The sequence below is a fragment of the Gigantopelta aegis genome, chromosome 3, assembly GCF_016097555.1.
Source record: "Gigantopelta aegis isolate Gae_Host chromosome 3, Gae_host_genome, whole genome shotgun sequence".
In the NCBI taxonomy this organism is placed as follows: domain Eukaryota; kingdom Metazoa; phylum Mollusca; class Gastropoda; order Neomphalida; family Peltospiridae; genus Gigantopelta; species Gigantopelta aegis.
The window spans coordinates 20,010,698-20,033,049 of NC_054701.1; the positions used below are offsets into that span (position 1 = coordinate 20,010,698).

Genomic DNA, 22,352 nt, shown 5'->3' on the forward strand with positions numbered 1-22,352 from the left:
CACTACATGGGCTACTCTTCCGATTAGCAGCAAGGGATCTTTTATTTGCGCTTCCCACAGGCAGGATAACACAAACCATGGCCTTTGTTGAACCAGTTATGGATCACTGGTCGGTGCAAGTGGTTTACACCTACCCATTGAGCCTTGCGGAGCACTCACTCAGGGTTTGGAGTCGGTATCTGGAATAAAAATCCCATGCCTCGACTGGGATCCGAACCCAGTACCTACCAGCCTGTAGACCGATGGCCTGCCACGACGCCACCGAGGCCGGTCTCTTCCGAACGGATTCACTCCTTCGACTCAAACACCGTAGTCGGTTGAGTGGTCGCTTGAGGTGCTTGCGTTGCAGGTTCGAACCACCGCGGTGGATCCATCCAGCTGATTGTTTTTTTTCTCGTTCCAACCAGTGCACCACAACATGACAAATGCCGTGGTATGTGTTTTGGTCTCACTACACAGATCACTTCCAGGTGAGAGTTCATTCATCACGGTCCACTATAGTTCCTAATTGTGGCACATGTTATGGTTCACATATTCACTTCTAGAAAATGGTGAAGAATTAAAACAATATGTATGTTTAATGGTAAGCCTTCTGGCTGTATTTTGCCCATGTTATTTTGAAATATTGTGCATCGACCATTTGGGACATGGGTATATAGCGCAAGTGACAGCCGGAGTGAATCGGTTAATGAACCACCTGTTCGGACCGGTACTACAGCCAGATGCGGTCATATAGCAAAAAACTGAGACGGAAATGTTCACAATTTTGGAGTGAATATAAATGCTTATATAATGTATGTTCGCAATGGTGTATGTTGTTAGTGCCAACGAGAACCCGTTCTATGGGCAATCTTCGATTGAAGTTGGGCAGTTTAACATGGGTTTCAATGGCAGATGATATCTGTGTAGTGAGACCTTTCCTGTCTGTAGGACAGTGCATATAAAATATCCTTTGCTGTATTAGAAAAACAAATAAACCGGGTTTCATTTAATGTATTTTGTCTTACTGCAAGGGGCCATCCATAAAGTACATACACCCGATAGAGGGGGTAGGACATTACGTATATAGAGTGTACGGGGGTGGGGGTATATACGCCAAAATTAATTATTTTATTGGTAAAATGGATGCAATCCATGCTCCTAATTGTATCCGATATACTTTTCAAATGAAATATCAATGTACACCTGAGCATGCGTTGAATGGGGGAGAGTGATAAAATGTACAAAACGTGCACATGGGGAAGGGTAGTAAAACAGTCTTGAATTGTGTAAGTAAATACATCATAGGTGACCCTCAATTACTAGTCTGAAAGACCTACTACCTATTTTACAATGACAAGATGCACACATTTCTCAGCAAACTTACAACAAACCCATACGTTTGAGATACACTGAACAGACCCTTTTTGACAGACATTAAACGCCCCCTTTTGACAAAAACTGTTCACATTTTTTAGTGGATTTAACTAAATGTGACACAACATCTGCGGTAGTAGTTTAGCACACTAAATATTTTGCCCATCCCCACCTCCCTGCCCCGTTTCCAAATTTCTATGTCCGCCCCTAGTAACAACAAAACAAACCATGCATTCCTGTTTTGGCGTAGTTTACATGGTGTCTTTTCTTTTAAAATGCTACATACCAATATTTTAAAGACAATATACAGTGACGCCTTATTTCACTTAAATCTAGAACAGATTTATAGTGCTGACCTTTGGTGATCTCAAAATGACCTTCATATTCATGAAAAAAATGGAACCATATTTTTTTCTGAATCTGTATGCAATATCATTGGTTCCAAAAATTAACATGAAATTCCCACGGGACCTATTTTAGCCACATATGCCCGTACACTACACTATACATACATACATACATACATACATACATACATACGTACGTACGTACATACGTACATACAATTTGCGGGCGAATCGGTGCCACAGGTTCGAGTCCCAGCAACGGCATGGGACAATTTTTGAGGCCAGAAAGGATTTAATTATCCCGTGCGCCAGTGCGTTAATATCTATGCATGTAATAGTCAACCTCGACATACATACAGTATATAGATATTCATACATCAATACATACTAACCAGTGCCAGGTCTGCCCACTGTTTCATGCACGTAAGCGGGATCGACCGCGTAGATTGTAGGCCCCATGCATATGGTTGAGTTAAAGAAGCTTCCTTTTTTATGGAAGCTTCGATAGCTCAGAGTGTATCGTGGTTAGTCTTGCAATTTGCGGGCGAATCGGTGCCACAGGTTCGAGTCCCAGCAATGGCATGGGACAATTTTTGAGGCCAGAAAGGATTTAATTATCCCCTGCGCCAGTGCGTTAATATCTATGTATGTACTAGTCAACCTCGACATACATACAATATATAGATATTCATACATCAATACATACTAGCCAGTGCCAGGTCTGCCCACTGTTTCATGCACGTAAGCGGGATCGACCGCGTAGATTGTAGGCCCCATGCATATGGTTGAGTTAAAGAAGCTTCCTTTTTTTATGGAAGCTTCGATAGCTCAGAGTGTATCGTGGTTAGTCTTGCAATTTGCGGGCGAATCGGTGCCACAGGTTCGAGTCCCAGCAACGGCATGGGACAATTTTTGAGGCCAGAAAGGATTTAATTATCCCCTGCGCCAGTGCGTTAATATCTATGTATGTACTATTCAACCTCGACATACATACAATATATAGATATTCATACATCAATACATACTAGCCAGTGCCAGGTCTGCCCACTGTTTCATGCACGTAAGCGGGATCGACCGCGTAGATTGTAGGCCCCATGCATATGGTTGAGTTAAAGAAGCTTCCTTTTTTATGGAAGCTTCGATAGCTCAGAGTGTATCGTGGTTAGTCTTGCAATTTGCGGGCGAATCGGTGCCACAGGTTCGAGTCCAGAAAGGATTTAATTATCCCCTGCGCCAGTGCGTTAATATCTATGTATGTAATAGTCAACCTCGACATACATACAATATATAGATATTCATACATCAATACATACTAGCCAGTGCCAGGTCTGCCCACTGTTTCATGCACGTAAGCGGGATCGACCGCGTAGATTGTAGGCCCCATGCATAAGGTTGAGTTAAAGAAACTTCCTTTTTTTGGAAGCTTCGATAGCTCAGAGCGTATCGTGGTTAGTCTTGCAATTTGCGGGCGAATCGGTGCCACAGGTTCGAGTCCCAGCAACGGCATGGGACAATTTTTGAGGCCAGAAAGGATTTAATTATCCCCTGCGCCAGTGCGTTAATATCTATGTATGTACTAGTCAACCTCGACATACATACAATATATAGATATTCATACATCAATACATACTAGCCAGTGCCAGGTCTGCCCACTGTTTCATGCACGTAAGCGGGATCGACCGCGTAGATTGTAGGCCCCATGCATATGGTTGAATTAAAGAAGCTTCTTTTTTTATGGAAGCTTCGATAGCTCAGAGTGTATCGTGGTTAGTCTTGCAATTTGCGGGCGAATCGGTGCCACAGGTTCGAGTCCCAGCAATGGCATGGGACAATTTTTGAGGCCAGAAAGGATTTAATTATCCCCTGCGCCAGTGCGTTAATATCTATGTATGTACTAGTCAACCTCGACATACATACAATATATAGATATTCATACATCAATACATACTAACCAGTGCAAGGTCTGCCCACTGTTTCATGCACGTAAGCGGGATCGACCGCGTAGATTGTAGGCCCCATGCATAAGGTTGAGTTAAAGAAACTTCCTTTTTTTGGAAGCTTCGATAGCTCAGAGCGTATCGTGGTTAGTCTTGCAATTTGCGGGCGAATCGGTGCCACAGGTTCGAGTCCCAACAACGGCATGGGACAATTTGTGAGGCCAGAAAGGATTTAATTATCCCCTGCGCCAGTGCGTTAATATCTATGTATGTAACAGTGAACCTCGACATACATACAATATATAGATATTCATAAATCAATACATACATACGTACGTACATACATAGTAATTACATACATATGGGGCCTTAGAACCGCGTGGTTGTTGGACAGGTACGAATACTGTCGACTAACGATCGTTCTATTTTTTGTGGAACGTAGTTGGTCTGATTGGTAGCGTTCCGGCCCAACAATTGCGGGCGATTGGGTGCCACAGGTTCGGGTCTCGGTAACGGCATGAGGAAATTTGTGAAGGCAATAAAGGATTTTAATATCCCCTGTGCCAGTGCGTCATTGAATATATGTATGTTTAAGTCAAAACCCGACATACATACAATAGAGATATTCAAAAATATAAAAATACATATATAGCCAGTGCCAGGTCTGTCCACATCTGCATGTAAGTCAAACGTTGCCAAGCCATGGGGCCTTAGAACCGCGTGGTTGTTGGACAGGTACGAATACTGTCGACTAACGATCGTTCTATTTTTTGTGGAACGTAGTTGGTCTGATTGGTAGCGTTCCGGCCCAACAATTGCGGGCGATTGGGTGCCACAGGTTCGGGTCTCGGTAACGGCATGAGGAAATTTGTGAAGGCAATAAAGGATTTTAATATCCCCTGTGCCAGTGCGTCATTGAATATATGTATGTTTAAGTCAAAACCCGACATACATACAATAGAGATATTCAAAAATATAAAAATACATATATAGCCAGTGCCAGGTCTGTCCACATCTGCATGTAAGTCAAACGTTGCCAAGCCATGGGGCCTTAGAACCGCGTGGTTGTTGGACAGGTACGAATACTGTCGACTAACGATCGTTCTATTTTTTGTGGAACGTAGTTGGTCTGATTGGTAGCGTTCCGGCCCAACAATTGCGGGCGATTGGGTGCCACAGGTTCGGGTCTCGGTAACGGCATGAGGAAATTTGTGAAGGCAATAAAGGATTTTAATATCCCCTGTGCCAGTGCGTCATTGAATATATGTATGTTTAAGTCAAAACCCGACATACATACAATAGAGATATTCAAAAATATAAAAATACATATATAGCCAGTGCCAGGTCTGTCCACATCTGCATGTAAGTCAAACGTTGCCAAGCCATGGGGCCTTAGAACCGCGTGGTTGTTGGACAGGTACGAATACTGTCGACTAACGATCGTTCTATTTTTTGTGGAACGTAGTTGGTCTGATTGGTAGCGTTCCGGCCCAACAATTGCGGGCGATTGGGTGCCACAGGTTCGGGTCTCGGTAACGGCATGAGGAAATTTGTGAAGGCAATAAAGGATTTTAATATCCCCTGTGCCAGTGCGTCATTGAATATATGTATGTTTAAGTCAAAACCCGACATACATACAATAGAGATATTCAAAAATATAAAAATACATATATAGCCAGTGCCAGGTCTGTCCACATCTGCATGTAAGTCAAACGTTGCCAAGCCATGGGGCCTTAGAACCGCGTGGTTGTTGGACAGGTACGAATACTGTCGACTAACGATCGTTCTATTTTTTGTGGAACGTAGTTGGTCTGATTGGTAGCGTTCCGGCCCAACAATTGCGGGCGATTGGGTGCCACAGGTTCGGGTCTCGGTAACGGCATGAGGAAATTTGTGAAGGCAATAAAGGATTTTAATATCCCCTGTGCCAGTGCGTCATTGAATATATGTATGTTTAAGTCAAAACCCGACATACATACAATAGAGATATTCAAAAATATAAAAATACATATATAGCCAGTGCCAGGTCTGTCCACATCTGCATGTAAGTCAAACGTTGCCAAGCCATGGGGCCTTAGAACCGCGTGGTTGTTGGACAGGTACGAATACTGTCGACTAACGATCGTTCTATTTTTTGTGGAACGTAGTTGGTCTGATTGGTAGCGTTCCGGCCCAACAATTGCGGGCGATTGGGTGCCACAGGTTCGGGTCTCGGTAACGGCATGAGGAAATTTGTGAAGGCAATAAAGGATTTTAATATCCCCTGTGCCAGTGCGTCATTGAATATATGTATGTTTAAGTCAAAACCCGACATACATACAATAGAGATATTCAAAAATATAAAAATACATATATAGCCAGTGCCAGGTCTGTCCACATCTGCATGTAAGTCAAACGTTGCCAAGCCATGGGGCCTTAGAACCGCGTGGTTGTTGGACAGGTACGAATACTGTCGACTAACGATCGTTCTATTTTTTGTGGAACGTAGTTGGTCTGATTGGTAGCGTTCCGGCCCAACAATTGCGGGCGATTGGGTGCCACAGGTTCGGGTCTCGGTAACGGCATGAGGAAATTTGTGAAGGCAATAAAGGATTTTAATATCCCCTGTGCCAGTGCGTCATTGAATATATGTATGTTTAAGTCAAAACCCGACATACATACAATAGAGATATTCAAAAATATAAAAATACATATATAGCCAGTGCCAGGTCTGTCCACATCTGCATGTAAGTCAAACGTTGCCAAGCCATGGGGCCTTAGAACCGCGTGGTTGTTGGACAGGTACGAATACTGTCGACTAACGATCGTTCTATTTTTTGTGGAACGTAGTTGGTCTGATTGGTAGCGTTCCGGCCCAACAATTGCGGGCGATTGGGTGCCACAGGTTCGGGTCTCGGTAACGGCATGAGGAAATTTGTGAAGGCAATAAAGGATTTTAATATCCCCTGTGCCAGTGCGTCATTGAATATATGTATGTTTAAGTCAAAACCCGACATACATACAATAGAGATATTCAAAAATATAAAAATACATATATAGCCAGTGCCAGGTCTGTCCACATCTGCATGTAAGTCAAACGTTGCCAAGCCATGGGGCCTTAGAACCGCGTGGTTGTTGGACAGGTACGAATACTGTCGACTAACGATCGTTCTATTTTTTGTGGAACGTAGTTGGTCTGATTGGTAGCGTTCCGGCCCAACAATTGCGGGCGATTGGGTGCCACAGGTTCGGGTCTCGGTAACGGCATGAGGAAATTTGTGAAGGCAATAAAGGATTTTAATATCCCCTGTGCCAGTGCGTCATTGAATATATGTATGTTTAAGTCAAAACCCGACATACATACAATAGAGATATTCAAAAATATAAAAATACATATATAGCCAGTGCCAGGTCTGTCCACATCTGCATGTAAGTCAAACGTTGCCAAGCCATGGGGCCTTAGAACCGCGTGGTTGTTGGACAGGTACGAATACTGTCGACTAACGATCGTTCTATTTTTTGTGGAACGTAGTTGGTCTGATTGGTAGCGTTCCGGCCCAACAATTGCGGGCGATTGGGTGCCACAGGTTCGGGTCTCGGTAACGGCATGAGGAAATTTGTGAAGGCAATAAAGGATTTTAATATCCCCTGTGCCAGTGCGTCATTGAATATATGTATGTTTAAGTCAAAACCCGACATACATACAATAGAGATATTCAAAAATATAAAAATACATATATAGCCAGTGCCAGGTCTGTCCACATCTGCATGTAAGTCAAACGTTGCCAAGCCATGGGGCCTTAGAACCGCGTGGTTGTTGGACAGGTACGAATACTGTCGACTAACGATCGTTCTATTTTTTGTGGAACGTAGTTGGTCTGATTGGTAGCGTTCCGGCCCAACAATTGCGGGCGATTGGGTGCCACAGGTTCGGGTCTCGGTAACGGCATGAGGAAATTTGTGAAGGCAATAAAGGATTTTAATATCCCCTGTGCCAGTGCGTCATTGAATATATGTATGTTTAAGTCAAAACCCGACATACATACAATAGAGATATTCAAAAATATAAAAATACATATATAGCCAGTGCCAGGTCTGTCCACATCTGCATGTAAGTCAAACGTTGCCAAGCCATGGGGCCTTAGAACCGCGTGGTTGTTGGACAGGTACGAATACTGTCGACTAACGATCGTTCTATTTTTTGTGGAACGTAGTTGGTCTGATTGGTAGCGTTCCGGCCCAACAATTGCGGGCGATTGGGTGCCACAGGTTCGGGTCTCGGTAACGGCATGAGGAAATTTGTGAAGGCAATAAAGGATTTTAATATCCCCTGTGCCAGTGCGTCATTGAATATATGTATGTTTAAGTCAAAACCCGACATACATACAATAGAGATATTCAAAAATATAAAAATACATATATAGCCAGTGCCAGGTCTGTCCACATCTGCATGTAAGTCAAACGTTGCCAAGCCATGGGGCCTTAGAACCGCGTGGTTGTTGGACAGGTACGAATACTGTCGACTAACGATCGTTCTATTTTTTGTGGAACGTAGTTGGTCTGATTGGTAGCGTTCCGGCCCAACAATTGCGGGCGATTGGGTGCCACAGGTTCGGGTCTCGGTAACGGCATGAGGAAATTTGTGAAGGCAATAAAGGATTTTAATATCCCCTGTGCCAGTGCGTCATTGAATATATGTATGTTTAAGTCGAAACCCGACATACATACAATAGAGATATTCAAAAATATAAAAATACATATATAGCCAGTGCCAGGTCTGTCCACATCTGCATGTAAGTCAAACGTTGCCAAGCCATGGGGCCTTAGAACCGCGTGGTTGTTGGACAGGTACGAATACTGTCGACTAACGATCGTTCTATTTTTTGTGGAACGTAGTTGGTCTGATTGGTAGCGTTCCGGCCCAACAATTGCGGGCGATTGGGTGCCACAGGTTCGGGTCTCGGTAACGGCATGAGGAAATTTGTGAAGGCAATAAAGGATTTTAATATCCCCTGTGCCAGTGCGTCATTGAATATATGTATGTTTAAGTCAAAACCCGACATACATACAATAGAGATATTCAAAAATATAAAAATACATACATACATACAAACATACACGCACCCACACACGCACACATACACACACACACACGCACACATACACACACACGCACACATACACACACACGTACATGATATGTTTAATGTACCAAAATTTTATTTTTGTTTTGTTTGTTTCTTTTTTTGTGTTTCGTGTTCGTTTCTTGCGGGGAGTGGTGGAATGAGTGCTAAGGGTTACTTTGTTTACTGGACCCACCTTCTTTCTCGTGTTTGACGCGCGGGTCCCTCCTCACTGCTATGGACGACAGCTTGGCCATGCCGCCCCTGCCGTACAGCCGCCTGAGTCGCCGGATGTTCTTCTCCTTCACATAGCTCCAGTTGTCCTTCAGCTGCTGGATGTAGTGGTCGAGCTGGTCCTCAGGCACCACCTCCCCCTGGATCGTCTCGATCTGCACCTTGACGTCCTGGCCCCCGAGTCGCTCCAACACCTCGACGATCTGGTCCCATAACACTGGGTACTCGTCGTGCCGCACGCCGCCTGTGGACAAAGAAGAGAAAAAAAACATTGAAGATTCTTCAACACCGACCTCGGTGGCGTCGTGGTTAAGCCATCGGACATAAGGCTGGTAGGTACACGGTTCGCAGCCCGGTACCGGCTCCCACCCAGAGCGAGAGAAAGAAAAAAATGTTTTATTTAACGACGAACTCAACACATTTTATTTACGGTTATATGGCGTCAGACATATGGTTAAGGATCACACAGATATTGAGAGAGGAAACCCGCTGTCGCCACTTCATGGGCCACTCTTTTCGATTAGGAGCAAGGGCTCTTTTATATGCACCATCCCACAGACAGGGTAGTACATACCACGGCCTTTGGTGTACCAGTCGTGGTGCACTGGCTGGAACGAGAAATAGCCCAACGGGCCCACCAACGAGAATCGATCCCAAACCAACCGCGCATCGAGCGAGAGCTTTACCATTGGGCTACATCCCGCCTCTCCCAATCAGAGCGAGTTTTAACGACTCGGTGGGTAGGTGTAAGGCCTCTACACCCTCTTCTCTCTCACTGACCACTAACGATTAACAACTAACTCAGTGTCCTCGACCGACCGCGCATCATGCGAGTGCTTTCCCACTGTTCTACTGTTCGTTAGCACGGTCTACTGTTTGTGGAGAAAGAAGAGAAAAGCACATTATAGCTTCAACTGCATCAGTAGTGTAGTGTAAACTCGTATATCAAAGGCCGTGGTATGCACTATCCTGTCTGTGGGATGGTGCATATAAAAAAATCCTTGCTACCACGGGGTGCGGGACGTAGCCCAGTGGTAAAACGCTCACCTGGTGTGCGGTCGGTCTAGGATCGATCCCCGTTGTTGGACCCATTGAGAATATTTCTTGTTCCAAGCCAGTGCACCACGACTGGTATATCAAAGACCGTGGTATGTGCTATCATGTCTGTAGGATGGTGCATATAAAAGATCCCTTGCTATTAAAGGAAAAATGTAGCGGGCTTCCTCTCTAAAACTATATGTCCCAATTACCAAATGTTTTACATCCAGGATAGCACATACCACAGCCTTTGATATACCAGTCGTGGTGCAGTGGATGGAACGAGAAATAGCCCAACGGGTCCGCTGACGGGGATCGATCCTAGACCGACCACGCATCAAACAAGCGCTATACCACTGGACTACGTCCGGCCCCAGATCCTTAACAGTAATCACTCACTTAAAGATCCTTATCCCTAACAGTAATCACTCACTTAAAGATCCTTATCCCTAACAGTAATCACTCACTTAGAGATCCTTATCCCGAACAGTAATCACTCACTTACAGATTCTAATCCCTAACTAGTCACTTACTTAGAGATCCTAATCCCTAACAGTAATCACTCACTTAGAGATCCTTATCCCTAACAGTAGTCACTCACTTAGAGAGCCCAATCCCTAACAGTAATCACTTACTTAGAGATCCTAATCCCTAACAGTAGTGACTTACTTAGAGATCCTAATCTCTAACAGTAATCACTCACTTAGATATCCTTATCCCTAACAGTAATCACTTACTTAGAGATCCTAATCCATAACAGTAATCACTAACTTAGAGATCCTTATCCCTAACAGTAATCACTCACTTAGAGAGCCTAATCCCTAACAGTAATCACTCACTTAGAGATCCTAATCCCTACTAGTAATCACTCACTTAGATATCCTTATCCCTAACAGTAATCACTCACTTAGAGATCCTAATCCCTAACAGTAATCACTCACTTAGCGATTCTAATCCCTAACAGTAGTCACTTACTTAGAGATTCTTATCCCTAACAATAGTCACTTACTAAGAGATCCTAATCCCTAACAGTAATCACTTACTTAGAGATCCTTATCCCTAACAGTAATCATTCACTTAGAGATCCTTATCCCTAACAGTAGTCACTTAATATGAGATCCTAATCCCTAACAGTAGTCACTTACTTAGAGATCCTACTCCCTAACAATAATCACTCACTTAGTGATCCTTATCCCTAACAGTAATCACTTACATAGAGATCCTTATCCCTAACAGTAATCATTCACTTAGAGATCCTTATCCCTAACAGTAATCACTTACTTAGAGATCCTTATCCCTAACAGTAATCATTCACTTAGAGATCCTTATCCCTAACAGTAGTCACTTACTTAGAGATCCTAATCCCTAACAGTAATCTTAGCGACCATTATCCCTAACAGTAATCACTCACTTAGAGATCCTTATCCCTAACAGTAATCATTCACTTAGAGATCCTTATCCCTAACAGTAGTCACTTACTTTGAGATCCTTATCCTTAACAGTAATCACTCACTTAGCGATCCATATCCCTGACAGTAATCACCCACTGAGAGTTGCTTATCCCTAACAGTAATTACTCACTTAGATATCCTTATCCCTAACAGTAGTCACTTATTTTGAGATCCTCATCCCTAACAGTAATCACTTACTTAGAGATCCTAATCCCTAACAGTAATCTTAGCGACCATTATCCCTAACAATAATCACTCACTTAGAGATCCTTATCCCTAACAGTAATCATTCACTTAGAGATCCTTATCCCTAACAGTAGTCACTTACTTTGAGATCCTTATCCTTAACAGTAATCACTCACTTAGCGATCCATATCCCTGACAGTAATCACTCACTGAGAGTTGCTTATCCCTAACAGTAATTACTCACTTAGATATCCTTATCCCTAACAGTAATCACTTACTTAGAGATCCTATCTGCTGCAGCAGTTTCTGCAGACGGACGAGGTCGGCGCTCATACTGGTGTCCGTCTGCAGGGGGTTCGACTGCCAACCGCCCGGGTACGGCGCCGACAGGTGGCAGATCGTCTCCAGCAAAATGAGCGTCAGCTTGGCGTCGTACAACTGCGACGACGTGGGCCGGTTCTTCTTCGGGTACATGAGGTTCCAGTGCCGCTGGTCGATCACCCGCGCGTCCATCAGCTTCGTGAGCACGGCCTTGATGTTGTAGTGGGACAGGTGCTCGTTGAGGCTCAGTGGGGGGTGGATGCTGTTGAAGGTTGTCCTCAGAGCCTGTGTGCCCGCGTCCTGCAGCAGCCAGCACAGCTTGGCCAGGTACTCCCGCTCTTTCTCCGATATCAGCATCATTGACTGGCTGGAGGTTTGGATTTCCTCCATGCTTTCACGTAGTAAACAACCTGGATAGAGGAATATTGAACTTAAAACATTTATTTATATATATACATATACATAAACACACACACACACACACACACACACACACACACACACACACACACACACACACACACACACACACACACACACACACACACACACACATACATACATACATACATAGATATATATATATATATATACTGAACAAAATAAGAAACTTCCGCTAACTTTGCTTGAACATAACTTGATGAAAATAAACCGGGGGAATAATTGTTATATATGCGTTTAAAGAGTGTTCCATGATGCATCGTTTGGTGCAAAAATCATGGCCATAGGTTAACAGAAACTGGGAGAAATTTTGACCAAGTGTGGTAGGGGTTAAAAAAAAAAAAAAACCCACTTAATAACGGGTATGACCACCTCTTGAATTGACCACTGCAGTGCATCGCAGGCGCATAGAATTGACTAAAGTGTTGATTTCTGCCTGTGGAATATTGTTCCATTCCTGAATGAGCGCTTGACGAAGTTCGTTGACGTTAGCGGGTGGGTTGGGACGACGCCTCAGTCGTCTGTCCACACTATCCCAGACATGCTCGATGGGGTTGAGATCAGGACTTTTAGCGGGCCAGTCATCAATGAAATCAATGTTATTTGTCCTAAGAAAATGTACAGTGTCTCTAGCTGTATGAGAGGTGGCATTATCATGCTGAAAAATCGAGATGTTGGCGTTGTTATGGAACAGAGGAATGACGTGATGAGCGAGAATGTCATCGCGTTAACGTTGAGCATTTAAATTGCCATCAATGACGACTAGTGGTGAACGATAACCATGGGCAATGGCTGCCCAGACCATGACACAATCCCCACCCCCGAAACGATCTCGTTCAAGAACACAACAGTCAGCATAGCGTTCATTTCTCCTACGGTAGACGCGCACCCTGCCATCACCACGTTGTAAAGAAAATCTGGATTCATCCGAAAAAAGAACGGTATTCCAACGTCGCCGTATCCAGCGAGTGTGTACACGTGCCCAATTAAGACGATTTAGACGATGACCTTGCGTTAAAACGCATCCGACGTAAGGACGTCGTGCATGTAAACCGTTCTCCCGCAGACGATTACGAACAGTTTGCCCACTGATTCGGTTATTATGAAGCCCAGGTGTGTTAGCCGCAGTAGCAGTGGCAGTTTGGAATCGATTGCGCAAATGCGTGTTCATGATATAGCGGTCTTAACTACGCGTTGTAACACGCGGACGTCCACGACGTGGCAAGTCGTTGGTGCTTCCTGTCGTTCGAAATCTTACGCGAAGATTTCGTATCGCTCGACTAGAACTCCAAACATGCCTTGCAACGTCTTCTATCGACATGCCAGCATCAAGCATGCCAATCGCCCGTTCGCGTAAATTATTGGGTATTCTTGGCATACTAAAAATGCTACAATGTAAAAAACGTTAATTTGTTTACAAATTTTGAAGCGTTTCTGTTCACTTGACATCAGTGTCACTAAGATAAGTAAAACAAATTGACCGAATACTACACGGGACATTAACGATTAACAGTGCAAAAATAATCGATAAAATTCATGAATGCTGATAATACAGCTCAAGGCTAATACTACCTATATAATTTCATTACACAATGAATTCTTTAACACAACAAATACTATATGTACAAATCGGAAGTTTCTTTTTTTGTTCAGTATACATATCAACCTCGTTAAATACTTTATCGGTATTTGTCTTGTCAGAGCCTCGACAAATACCGATTAACACAGACTCGACAAATACCGATTAACACAGACTCGACAAATACCGATTAACGGTTGATATTTTCCATAATAAAAACCACTCGTGACGAACACTATATATACCACATGGGCGTAGCGTGGTCTAGACCTGGGAGGGTTTCAATATGAACCAGGATGAACCTTTTATCTATATTCTCCTTGGACACGTATATGAATCAAAATAGCCTAATACTGCACCGTAAAAAAAAGAAGAAAAAACAAGTTTGTCTTAGTGCAAACAACACCCTCCAGCCTACGCCCCAGTATCACAGGTTATTAAGTAAAACATACAATAATAAAACTTGATATACACAGAAGCTGATATGTCAAGAATTCAATACCAGGCGACCGCGTGTGTACAACACTGCGGTCGCTTGACAGGCACTGTCAGTTCGTCAACAGATATCAGGTTAATGTAAACCTACACACTTAATAGCTTTAATTTAGCCTCGCAGCCACCTAATATTAACTCACATTACTGTCAAAAAGAATGGAAATCAATTGAGTTGATCTATTATGACACTAACGTGCCACTTTGGGTGCGTTGCTCACACCAACACAGAACAAGAATAACGTTTAATTGGTACATTTATAGTAGCTAGAGCAATTTAATATTGATCGCACGTTTTTTGATGGGCAGTTAGCTTCTCTATGTACCCTCTCGTGAAAAGAGTTCGAGTGGTGTTTTTGCACAGATCCATGTTTAAAGGCTAATTATTAGGAATATGAAATAACATTCTAAAGCGTAGTAACAGCCAAGGAGTTATTAAAAAAATTACGTTTAGATTTTTATCAGGAATGCAAACTGATTGGCTGTAATTGGACAATCGCCGTTTAAGAGGAACTGCACTGTCGCCAATGGCGTAGCCAGGATTTTATTTTGGGGTGGTAGTGTGGCAACCCATTTTGAGGGGACAACCCCCCCCCCCCCCCCCCCCCCCATACGTGTGTATGTGTATAGGTATGTGTGTATTAGACTCGGTATCCATGCACCGCGTTTCACTTACATCACACGTGGGGAACGACCAATTTCGGTAATTCTCAAACATGCTGATTTTGTGAAAAACTTAATAGCTAAAGTTTTATCTCAAAATATTTAAAATGAGTTCTGTTTATAAACATGACCCTGTTTGTTATTTCCTTCAGACTGAAAACATCTGTAAGGTGGGGTTTTTTTTTTTTTTTAAACAGGTTGACATTCATAACACTTTGAGTGCGTTGATCACATCAACACGGAAAAAGAAGCTGGTATGCATAAATGTCAGTTGAACATTTACAAATAACTGTAGTCTTCTACCATATATTATGACTGGCGTAAAGTTACATATGTGCCGAGTCAAGATTATTATATTTTATCGTCACAACATAGGCCTTCAGTCGTCTAACTGCACAAACCACAGAACAGATTTTAAGAAAGCCTAAGGTTGCAATGGACAATTGATTTCGTTGATGGCATAAAAGCATATCGTTGCAATGGACAACTGCCGTCTAAGGTCTCACTACACAGATCACTTCCGGGTGAGAGTTCATTGATCACGGTCCACTATAGTTCCTAATTGTGACATGTTATGGTTCACATTTTCACTTCTAGGAAATGGTGAAAAATTAAAACAATATGTATGTTTAATGGTAAGCCCGTGTTATTTTGTAATATTGTGCATCGACCTTTGGGACATGGGTATATAGCGCAAGTGACAGCCGGAGTGAATCGGTTAGTGAACCACCTGTTCGGACCGGTACTACAGCCAGATGCGGTCATATAGCCAAAAACTGAGACGGAAATGTTCTCAATTTTGGAGTGAAAATAATTGCTTATATAATGTATGTTCGCAATGGTGTATGTTGTTAGTGCCAACGAGAACCCGTTCTATTGGCAATCTTCGTTTGAAGTTGGGCAATTTAACATGGGTTTCAATGGCAGATGACATCTGTGTAGTGAGACCTAAGACGTCATGAAAAAATATATCGTTGCAATGGGCAGTTGGCGACAATGACGTCATAACAACGCACATCGTTGTCATGGACAATTGGCGTCGATTACCTCATAACAAAGTACCCGTATATCGTTGCAATGGATATAATTATTGGTGTCGATTATTTAGTAGTTAAAGGGACACACCCTAGTTACGGCTATTTGTTAACCATTACGGCGTTGTTTTTCGCTATTAAACCCCATTTTTCACAAATAAAATTGCACTTTACTTACATTTTATTATTTAGTATACACATTTCCATTCACCTGAAGTGCTTTTTGGTAATCCTGATGTTTGTAAAATCAAGAAATGCATTTTTTGCATTTTTTCACAAGACGTGCTGTCGAGAAAAAACCGTTAAGCAAGCGAGGTCCAATCTATTTTTAGAGGGAATCTTCCTGTGTAAACGTCACAGATGTTGGTATACCACGTGACCGTTATCATTTTGGTTCGCTTTGTTTTCTCGTGCACGGTTCGCGCAAACTACATCCGATTTGTTGTTGTTCATTTGTGAGATTTTTCTTCACAGTTCGTGAACATTTTCAGTAACAATAAAGTTCAGACAAGTAAGTGTCTCAATACAAAACGTTACAAACCCTTAAAACCAATAATTTTGCTAAGTCTTACGATATCTGGAGAGGGGATACAACCAGGACAGAACAGTTGGAACATGTCCAGGAGAGGTGAAAAGAACGCACCCCAAGTCTTTGCGCACTCTGTGAAATTTGTCGTGACGTAGGCATTGTTGTGCTTCGAGCGACATCTACCGGTGACATCAGAATACTAACTTTCAAAATTATTTCAAGCAATTGGGACATGGGGATTCCCATGGTATTTATCGACATAAAACCTGCTTTTTCACTCCATTTGATAAAAACGTGATCTAAGTGTGTTACAGGTTTGTAGATTAACCAAATTATAATTTATTTTCGCTGGATGGAACTAGGGTGTGCGGCTTTAAGCCATTGGCTTTCAATTTTTAAAACTGGTACGTGCTGAGTTCTAGCCAAAGGTGAGCTTTTCAGTTTTCAGCCGGAGAGTATAAAGCCATAACTTCTCTCATTAACACCTAGCCATTAAAATACCGGAATGCTGAACTGTTTATGTCCAAGACAGCGTGCTTGTACCTCAGTTGACATTAAACACGAAAATAAACTGGATTTGAACGTCAGTGCGCAATGACGATGAAACCAGAATTACTATTATATGTCTGCAGAAGTGGAAGGAAGGAAGGGACTGTTTTATTTAACGACGCACTCAACACATTTTATTTACGGTTATATGGCGTCAGACATATGGTTAAGGACCACACATATATTGAGAGAGGAAAGCCGCTGTCGCCACTTCATGGGCTACTCTTTTCGATTAACAGCAAGGGATCTTTTATATGCACCATCCCACAGACAGGATAGCACATACCACGGCCTTTGATGTACCAGTCGTGGTGCACTGGATGGAGCGAGAAATAGCCCAATGGGCCCACTGACGGGGATCGATCCCAGACCGACCGCGCATCAAGCGAGCGCTGTACCACTGGGCTACGTCCCGGCCCCAGCAGAAGTGGAGGACTTGTAGCTAGTTACAGGCTACTACATTCAGTAACATTTTAAATATAATACAATTATAATGCATTGTTGAAAACTCGTTGAACACTATGCAGTGTTAAAAGTGTGGGGGATTTGTGTGGGTTTTTTTTTCGTTATCTCTTTACATACGTCAAAGTGTACTTTTCTGAAAAGTGGCGTCCTTTTAAAATCTTATTCTTTTTTTATCTGTGATAATTAATTTATGGACAACAAAAATCAGTTCTAAAATGCACATATTGTTATTATTTTAAAATGCATAACGATAATCTGCTAAATCTTTTTGTACACTTAGGTATCTTCACACAGCCATAGAGGAGCTCGGTGCAACCATATAGGCTACCAATACCAAATAACAGCTCGGAATCGATTTATAAGTACTTCCGAGCAGACATGACAGCTCATACCATGGTATTTGATCAACTAGTTACTTGATGGGAAAATTTGGCATCCAATAGCCGATGAACAATGTGCTCTAGTGGTGTCAAAACAATCATTAACTTTTTCATGGCAAGGCTACTATCTATGGTATCTTACGCGAGTGCTATAACATTGAGTTACAGCCATACCCACCGCAAACGGGGCGTGGGGTGGGTTAGAAAAAGCAAGAAAACAAAATGGAAAAAAAAAGAATACTTCCAAAGATTCTATTACAAATTCTGTCCATTCTGTCAATAATATTATATATCTGTTTACACCGCAGAGTATGTAGTTACCAGATAATATAGTATGTGAATATTTATCTAGGATACATACAATATCGCATACATTGAAAGTTCAATCTATTAGTCATTCGTTATATTTAATTGCTACTTGAAAACTACACCCGGAATGGACATTTGCTAAAAGCAATATAATTCTCATACTTTGTGTATACTGCTATACTAAACTAGATACCTGTAATTATGAATGACTACAATTTTACATACCTGTTACGACTGACACATCATTCCTCAAGGTGCCGAATTACAGAATGTTAAATACGCGGAGGTTATTGAGAGTAAAGCTTGAGAACATGTATGTTCTTGAACTCCCGTGTTTCGTTTTTTGACAGACCGGTGATCGGCCAATATTGATCACAGATCGAGCAATGTAACGCCCATTACTAATAAAAGCGTCACAAATCTTAAACACAAAGGCGTCACAAACCTAATGCACATTTACCTGTGGTTTTTATGAACCTCCGATTTTCTCCAAGCACTAGCAACAAAGTCTGTAGATTAATTACACTGATGAGTGGTTCCGCCTGGATTCACGGCGCAAATGAAGATGGATGTTTTGGTCGCAAATGAAGCGTGACACAGTTCTGATTTGAGATTTGTGTTCAATATCCGGTAGTATTGGTTTTTAGACCCATTCAGGTAACGCGAATCACGATTAGTGTATCCAAAGAAAGAGCAAATAATAATAAAACGTAGATCAAAACATAAATAATTCAAAAAAATAAATAAAGCAAGCAATAAATAAAAGAAATAATATGCAAAACAAACAATAAATAAACAAATAAATAAATAAAACACTTCCAAAGCGATTTCAAAGGAACAACTGTACGCCCATAACAGTCATAACAGTTGTGTGTTATAATCTAACGTTTGGCGACTATAGAAGAAAAAATCACGTGAATAAACATTTTGTTAATTAAATTAGTTTTACATTACACACATAACGCAGATACATCACGTGGGTTTACATGTACTTCCGTTCATATATAGCTATTGAATCTTTGCCGTTCCAGCTCCAATGCGCGTTTTATAAAGATTTGTTATATTAAAATAACAAATTTAGATAAGAAAATTTCCTCGTGCTGATTTCAGGATTTCTATAATCTCGTTTGTCGTTTGTGAATCGTGCACATCCGGGTATAATTAACAGGTAGAGATATCCTAGGACAACCCTCCAGAGCCACAGGACCATGTCACTTCATTAATACTAGCGTTGTGTTGCCAACCTTTGTTCTCTACGTCAGTGTAACATACATGACGTCATAATGTAGTTACAACATTTCTGAAGATATTTTGTGAAAATATCTTTGAAATAATCGTGCTATCACTCACATAACAAGTTTTAGTTTTAGCAGTATGACCAACAACAAAATTTCAGTACTGTATGCTTCTGTGGATGACTTCACTTACCATTATGACGTCATTAGCTGGACACAAGATTTACATCAATTGTTCTGAGGTTATAGAATGAATCTGAACGACAAAATCGCCATCCGTGACCGAGATTGTATCTCTGAACAATGCAGAGTCAAATGGACATTCGGCAAAACAGTGGTTGATTCCATGAATCTCTATCTAGTGCCTCGTTGATAAGAGGACAGCCACTCCCCGAGGATATCCTTTACTGGACAATACATCCTTCTGACCGCCACACAGGGGACTGTCACTCCCAGACTAGTTGACTAAATGAAGACTTGCACAGCCTTTATTTTATCACCATTAAATGCCCACCCATGTTTTATTTACAGGACTTATGGCCCGATCACACTGGCCCGAATGCCATTCCGTTTGTTTTCCGAATAGGAATTTGGGTGTTCGGGGAGCGAACGGATCATATTCGGGAAGCATTCGGTGTGTTCTAGGAGCATACTGGCTGTTCGGCTCCGTACGGATGCATACGGAACGGCATTCGGTAGCTCCAAAAATTTGTTGTGCATGTTCAAAATAATTTTCATCGACCATCCGAATGTGGCGTCCATGTGTATTCGGGAAGTATTCGGGAAGCATTCTAGGAGCATACGGCATGTACGGAAAACGTTCGGGAAGCATGCGTCTAGTTCTTGGTGCATTCGGAATGAAAATTTGGAGGTGCTGGGTTCCGTATGCTTTCCGAACACCCCGAATGGATCTAGAACATGACGAATGCTTTCCGAACGTTTTCAGTATCCTTTCCGGATTTTTTTTTATTTATGCCACCGAATGTATAACGAATAGCCAGAACCCTTCCAGTATTCTTTCAGAACATTTTCCGAACTGCTCGTCTAGGTCGATTCGCCGTGTTCTGAAAGCATTCGGAAAGCATAAGGAAAGCATAAGGAAAGGAAACCTTTCGAAGTCAACATGCGGGAAGTATTCGGTCTATTCTGAAAGCATTCTGAAACCATACTGAAAACATTCGGAAAACAAACGGAAAGCATTCGGTGATACATTGGGGAAAACACATTCGGAGGGACATTCGGCCAGTTTAAAAAATCACACCACTTTCGTATACGGAAAACAAACGGAAGCTCATTCGGGCCAGTGTGATCGCCCCATTATTTAAATATTTAGAGTCAGTGGCGTAGCATGGGTTGCCAGCGCCGCCCGGGGCAAGGCAAGTATTGCGCCCCCTATCCAGTGGACCGTTAGCACTCCCCGAGTCCTTTCCACCAGTCCAGAATTCTGCGCCCAGGGCAACCGCCCCGGTTTCCCCGCCCACGCTACACCAATCTAATTAAAATTAGCTCCACTATTACATGTGGATCTAACAGCAGCCCGTTGGAGCTCATGTCCAGTTGACCTTTCATTCAACCAATCAAAACCTTACTTGCAAAATCATGCCAGTGATTTGAAAAGAATTTGAAAACATTCGGGATTATGCCGAGGGTATACGAAATGATTCGGGTAAATTACGAAGTGTGCCGGAAACTAATTTCGATATAAAATTCGTTTCAAGACGAAAAACCCCCACCCCGTGATGGTATAGCCATAAAATCTATTTATACTCGTATACAATCCAGAGTTTATTACTGCACTTTTCCCCCTGTTTTTTCAATGTTGAAATAGACCAACAAGTTCGCCTTTTGTATAAATAGTCTCGACCGATATTTTTAGAATTTGTATGCTCCCGAACAACGTTATAAAAGGCGTAGTGTAATTGGTCGATATTTAAATTGTTATTTATAGATGAAATGTCACATGGACATGGGAGTCCATGCAATGCTGTTAGATCTACTGGAGCTAATTTTAATCAGATTGACGCTACGCCACTGTTTAGAGTTTATTTCTTTCTTTCTTTCTTCCTTTCTTTTTTTAAATTTTTTATTATTATTATTTATTTATTTATTGCATTATTTATTGATTGCATTATTTATTTACTTATTTATTGCATTGTTGATTTATTAATTTATTGCATCAATGATCGACAACCAGACAGTTCGTTTCAGACATGAGAAATGATTAAAACTGACCCCACCACCTTGGAGGTTCAGTGACAAATTGCGTGCGTAACGTGTCAAATGAGAGGTGCCAAAAGCACGTGAGTAAAACAAGTGCATGTCGTACACAATTAGTGTGACAGAGAGTCAGTATGTCCTAGGTCATACCCATTGTACTTAATGAATTTGTTCGTTAACGCATGGTTGCCATGCTCAGTGTCAACACGGCAATACCTGTAGTTAATTAACCCGGGTAAACTGTCTTTCATGAAGTCGCACGTAACAGATGGTCCGTAGGATTGATATCTGTGGGGGGGGCGGGGCACAATTTCTAGAGGGAGCCCAAAGTTTCTAGTGGCGTGGGTGGGGGCACAAGTCACATTTTCATCGTTATTTATGTCGAGTAGGACAAAATAAAAACGTACATTTGTGTCCTCAAGTACAGATCCACGCCCCCCCCCCCTCCACCCCGATTTGTACCGCTCTTAATAAGACCATCATTTAC

At 42.2% G+C, this 22,352-nt stretch overlaps 1 protein-coding gene across 2 annotated transcripts in view; it reads right to left on the reverse strand.

Annotated features, from left to right (window-relative positions):
* LOC121367661 overlaps nt 1-19,819 on the reverse strand; it is a 31,161-nt gene extending 11,342 nt beyond the window's left edge. The window contains exons 1-3 of one of the 2 annotated variants that reach the window (XM_041491966.1): nt 18,874-19,819; nt 11,930-12,382; nt 8,939-9,220 (exon numbers count right to left, since the gene is read on the reverse strand). In XM_041491966.1, coding sequence (XP_041347900.1) covers nt 8,939-9,220; nt 11,930-12,362 — 715 coding nt within the window. In that variant the 5' untranslated portion in view covers nt 12,363-12,382; nt 18,874-19,819. Of the gene's footprint in view, nt 1-8,938; nt 9,221-11,929; nt 12,383-18,638; nt 18,785-18,873 lie in introns of those variants that run through there. The other variant, XM_041491967.1, reaches the window with a different exon arrangement.
* Nucleotides 19,820-22,352: the final 2,533 nt, after the last annotated feature.